Raw genomic sequence first — 6,000 nt, 5'->3', positions numbered from 1 at the left:
CCACATCGGTGCCTACCTGCATAGCCTTTGTGATGACAGTCTGCTATTTTCACTGCTGACTCCGCCTTACGATTATTCTGACAGTGGTAGAATGAGGAGGTCACATGATGGAACTCCGTGGCTTTTGCAAACAAAGCAAAGTCTTGCCTCGTGAACTGGGGCCCATTATCTGTGCCTACACCACTGTCAGGTAATGCAAGCGGCTGTTGTGTCAATCAATTTCTCCACCTCCCAAAAATCTAAATATTAATCCACTATAATCAGGAAAGGAACGTTCTTTACTGTGAACAGATCCATTCCCACATTAGACCAAGGACGTGCTGGTACGTCATGTGGGTGCAGCGTTTTCTTTTGCTGCTTAGGTAGATTAGCGTTACATATGCTGCACACAGCCACAAAACATTTAATTTCTTGGGTCACGTTGGGCCGGAATACTGAGTCTCTGGCTTTGCTGAGACTTGCTTCGACCCCTGAGTGTTCTGCATGGGTATGAGAGAGAATCATTGGGTGTAGAGTTTCTGGCACTACCACCCTGTCGCCTTTGTAGACGACCTCTTCCTTCATTGTGAGTTCGTCTCTGTATGTCCAGTAGTCCTTCACCAGGATGGGCATACTCTTTCTTGTATCCGGCCAGCCTCTTAGGATAAAAGACTGAAGCATTTGAGAAGTATTGTCCTCTGCTGAATGAGCTTTGATAGCATCCTTTGTCTGTGGGGAGATGTTTTGATCAGTAGCATAGTTCACATCTTCAACCTCAGCCTGTAGAGCATATACTGTCTCATTTGTCCAATATTGTGGGTAACTAGCTGTTGGTAGTTCTGCTCTAGACAAGAAATCTGCAATGTGAAGCTCTACTCCTTTCTCGTATACTACCTGTAGTTTGTATTTGTAGTTATTATGGATCCCCATTAGCACTCTTCGGGGGTCCAGCAAAATTAAGGCAGTTTATACCATTTTTAAAAACATTACAATACATTCACAGATTTTACAACACACTGTGTGCCCTAGGCCCCTACTCCACAACATATCTACAGTTCTAAATCTATGTGTGTGTATGTGTGTGTGGTGTGTGTGTGTGTGTGTGTGTGTGTGTGTGTATGTTATCGTGTGTGCCTATGTTTGTTTGTGTTGCTTCACAGTCCCCGCTGTTCCATAAGGTGTTTTATTATCTGTTTTTTAAATCTAATTGTACTGCTTGCATCAGTTACTTGATTTGGAATAGAGTTCCATGTTGTCATGGCTCTATGTAGTACTGTGTGTCTCCCATAGTCTGTTCTGGACTTGGGGACTGTGAAGAGACCTCTGGTGGCATGTCTTGTGGGGTGTGCATGGGTGTCCGAGCTGTGTGCCATTAGTTCAAACAGACAGCTTGGTGCATTCAACATGTCAATACCTCTCATAAATACAAGTAATGATGAAGTCAATCTCTCCTCCACTTTGAGCCAGGAGAGATTGACATGCATATTATTAATATTAGTTCTCTGTGTACATCCAAGGGCCAGCCATGCTGCCCTGTTCTGAGCCAATTGCAAAAGTCATTTTTTATGGCACCTGACCACAAGACAGAACAGTAGTCAAGGTGCGACATAACTAGGGCCTGTAGGACCTTCCTTGCTGATAGTGTTGTTAAGAAGGCAGAGTAGCGCTTTATTATGGACAGATTTCTCCCAATCTTAGCTACTGTTGTATCAATATGCTTTGACCATGAAAGTTTACAATCTAGGTTTACTCCAAGCAGTTTAGTCACCTCAACTTGCTCAATGTCCACATTATTTATTGCAAGACTTAGTTGAGGTTTAGTGAAGGATTTGTCCCAAATACAATGCTTTTAGTTTTTGAAATATTTAGGGCTAACTTACTTGCCACCCACTCTGAAACTAATTGCAACTCTTTGTTAAGTGTTGCAGTCATTTCAGTTGCTGTGTTAGCTGTATAGTGTTGAGTCATCCGCATACATAGACACTCTGGCTTTACTCAAAGTCAGTGGCATGTCGTTAGTAAAGATTGAAAAAAGCAAGGGACCTAAACGGCTACCCTGGGGAGTTCCTGATTCTACCGGGATTATGTTTGAGAGGCTTCCATTAAAGAACACCCTCTGTGTTCTGTTAGACAAGTAACTCTTTATCCACATTATAGCAAGGGGTGTAAAGCCATAACACATATGTTTTTCCAGCAGCAGACTATGATCGATAATGTCAAAAGCTGCACTGAAGTCTAACAAGACAGCCCCCACAATCATTTTATCAATTTCTCTCAGCCAATCATCAGTCATTTGTGTAGTACTGTGCTTGTTGAGTGTCCTTCCCTATAAGCATGCTGAAAGTCTGTTGTCAATTTGTTTACTGTGAAATAGTATTGTATCTGGTAAAACACCATTTTTTCCACAAGTTTACTAAGGGTAGGTAACAGGCTGTTTGGTCGGCTATTTCAGCCAGTAAAGGGGGCTTTACTATTCTTGGGTAGCGGAATTACTTTAGCTTCCGTCCAGGCCTGAGGGCACACACTTTCTAGTAGGCTTAAATTGAAGATGTGGCAAAAAGGAGTGGTAATATCGTCTGCTATTATCCTCAGTAATTTTCCATCCAGATTGTCAGATCCTGGTGGCTTGTCATTTTTGATAGACAACAATACTTTTTTCACCTCTTCCACACTGACTTTACAGAATTCAAAAGTACAATTACCGTCTTTCATAATTTGGTCCAATATACTTGGATATGTAGTGTCAGCGTTTGTTGCGCCATGTCATCCCTAAGTTTGCTTATCTTACCAATGAAAAAGTCATTAATGTAGTTGGCAATATCAGTTGGCTTTGATGAATGAGCCATCTGATTCAATGAATGTAATTTATGGTGCCCCAAAGCCTTTTACTATAATTCTTTATATAATTTATCTTTGTTTCATATTATAGTTTATTTAGTTTAGTCACATGATTTCTTAATTTGCAGTACGTTTGCCAATCAGTTGGGCTGCCAGACTTATTTGCCATACCTTTTGCCTCACCTTTTGCCCTCTCAACCACACAATTTTTCAATTCCTCATCAATCCAAGGGGATTTAACAGTTTTTACAGTCATTTTCTTAATGGGTGCGTGCTTATTAGTAACTGGAATAAGCAATTTCAATTTCCTTTGTCACTTGCTTCACATTGTAGGGTCACTTCTTCAGAGAGGTCATAGTACCTCAGTATTGGTTGGTTGCTTACCAATTTCTTGATTTGCTCCAATGCATCATCACGTTGAGGAAGCCATGCCCACAGCACATTCTTTATTGGTCAGACAACACAATGGCTCACATACGTCAGACATAGGAGGTAAGAATTTGGCTAAGTAATTTACAAAACCAAGCAGTCGCTGCAATGCTTTTGCCTCTGTAGGTGGCGGCATTTGCTGTACTGCCTCCATCTTCTTGGGGTCTGGCTTCAGACCTTCAGCTGTCAAAATATGTCCCATGTATGTAATACTTGTGAACCTGAGCTTAACTTTGTCTTTATCTGCACACTTTAGGAAAATTGTTAGTTTTTCCACAGAATTTGCATACAACCCCATGTGCTGGGCATTTGGCTCTTGCGTGTGTTGATCCACAGTACATGCACCCATCTTTAGTATTTTTCCATCTTGCATCACTGTCCGATGAATGTTTCCATTTTTTATCAACATGATCTCTGTATTTGTTCTGAGTGGCATAATTTACAGATTCTGCCTGTTCAGGGACAGTGTTCATCTTTTTTAATTGGATCGGTGTCTGTTCGCTTGCTTTGCAGATATCTATGGTTTTAGACAGCGTAAGTTGTGGTTCGCGCAGCATACTTGCTCTTACTCTGTTATCTTTACACCCAATCACAAGTCTGTCTCTGATCATTTTGTCTGTCATTGATTCAAAATAACAAGAATCAGACAATTGACGCAGCCTCAACATATTTACCAGACGTCTCTGCTTGAGTTTGTTCACGTGTTAAAAATAAATCTTTCATAAATCACATAACGAGTGGGTTCAAAATGTCTTTGTAAAACGTCAAGGATATTCTTTGATCTTTTTCGATTCTGTTCCTCCAGATCTAGGTGACACTGAAACATATGGCACTCTCTTCCAATAATACTAAGCAGTGTTGCCACTCGCACATGCAGGTCTTTTTATTAATCAGGTCTTTTTTTTAAATCTAAGCAGTAGTGATTTCATAATTCTCCCACTGATCACGGAAAAACAATTTGACTGAGAGACATTGCAGGCTCTTTGCCCTCGCTCAGCTGTCCCACGTTTATTTGACAGCGATTACATTGTCCACATACCTTATCCTATTTTCCATATTCATACCACTTCTGGCACCATGTTATTATGTTTATGTGAATAACTCACGTCGGAGAGTGTGGTAAAATGCTAGCATAATCCTTTACTCAGGTATTATAAATTACAGGTCACACATCCTAATCAGATACTCATAATGCACCTGTTTATATATCCTAGATAGGTGCCCCACTAGCGCCATCTCTGGGTTGGCATTATGCCCATTATCTTAACAACTATGTTACCTCTACCAGCGACAACAATTAACGTTTACTATGATACCTCTACCAGCTGAGTCCAGGTTGGATTATTGATGTTTCTAAATGTTGAAACAGAGCTTCGGGATTGTAGTTTACATGGTCCCACCGGTAAAGGGTGTTTATAGCTGAGAACCTTTGTGATTTGCATAATGCCTTGTTTAATGCCTTGGGTTCTCGAGAGCAAGGGCACGACGTTATTGCGCTGGCGGCTTGCAAGAAATGCCGTGCCACCACTTCTAGGAAATCTAATAGGCGCTATTCTGCAGTAAAATGCTCGTCTTTTATTTGTCGGATATCCTCGTTGGAGAATTGCATTTTTCTACACTTTGAGTGGCTAAAAACATGTGAAAAGCATTCTTCTCTTTTTAAGGACACTCGAAGGACGTATTTATGACTGGGTTTCTTCTCGTTTCCTCTCCAGATTTGTGATTTGCATGGTGTTTACATAAGTCTGGCCACTTGACAGTAACATCGGTCGCCTAGGGTGGCTACAGACAGTTCGTTTTTTTTTTTTTTAAACACAATGGAAGTATTATTCAAACAATTGAGGCAATGATGTTTCTTTTCTCAGACCAAGTGGCATATCTGATCAAATTCAGGATGATGCAAGGCCGAAAAGGAAACGTAATTTAAAAAGTAGGCTATGTTTTATTATTTGAATAAACGATCATCATGATGTTTATTCTTATCCCACTAACCTGAGTGGTGGAAATGTATTGTTCAGTAACGGAACTTTTCTTGCTCTGACAGCATTGCATCACCACTGTGGCAAAGGAGTATCTCTGGAACAAGCACGGAGCACATCTTTACCCCCCATTTATCAGCTTCCCCTTGATTCTTTGTATTGTTGTAAAAGGTGCACTATTTACAGATGTATCTCGGACTTGATGAGCCTGTGCGGGAATGCCAGTATAATCAGATCTGCACGCGCAACTCGTTACCTATGGAGACCTTAGGGCTCAAAAAGAAGAAGATTCCCCGAAGGAAGTGGCAGGTCTTTCCCGGTCGAAATAGATTCTACTGTAATGGAAGGGTCATGATGGCGAGGCAGACCGGGGTCTTCTACCTAACCCTAGTCCTCATCATGGTCACCAGCGGGCTTTTCTTCGCGTTCGAGTAAGTTTAAATTACACACTACAGTTGCTCATGCAAGACCTTAACGCAATTCACTGGTGGAGCACATTTGTGAGCAAGGGGTGGGCTATGTAACCGCAGTCAATTTGTTTTTAATTTCGATATTCGGAGTTCATTCGTCAATAGCTCTCAGACGCAAGGTCCTAGGATGATGATAATTATATAACTACAATCAGATGATGGTAGAGAGCAAGGGACACCATTTGTTTTTACCGACGGTCGAACTCTTCCATTGACAGAGCCGAAAAGGAGGCGATATGCAATTTCTGGCGCTCAGGTGCTTTAGGGACCGTCGTAAAAGTGCAATATCGGTTTCATTCCCATCT

The 6,000-nt window shown here is 41.3% G+C and overlaps 1 protein-coding gene across 1 annotated transcript in view; it reads left to right on the top strand.

Moving 5' to 3' along the window:
• Positions 1–4,485: 4,485 nt before the first annotated feature.
• The window catches only part of LOC106607667 (zinc finger DHHC-type palmitoyltransferase 14), a 49,691-nt gene continuing 48,176 nt past the window's right edge, over positions 4,486–6,000 (top strand). Inside the window, exon 1 of the mRNA XM_014204863.3 lies at positions 4,486–5,656. Within this exon, the coding sequence (XP_014060338.1) occupies positions 5,412–5,656 (245 nt within the window). The 5' untranslated portion in view covers positions 4,486–5,411. The remainder of the gene's footprint in view (positions 5,657–6,000) is intronic.

Source organism: Salmo salar, chromosome 06 (assembly GCF_965601325.2).
Source record: "Salmo salar chromosome 06, fSalSal1, whole genome shotgun sequence".
Taxonomy (NCBI): Eukaryota; Metazoa; Chordata; class Actinopteri; order Salmoniformes; family Salmonidae; genus Salmo; species Salmo salar.
Note: the sequence above shows the minus strand (reverse complement) of the source record. Positions and strands in the feature narration are given on the sequence as shown.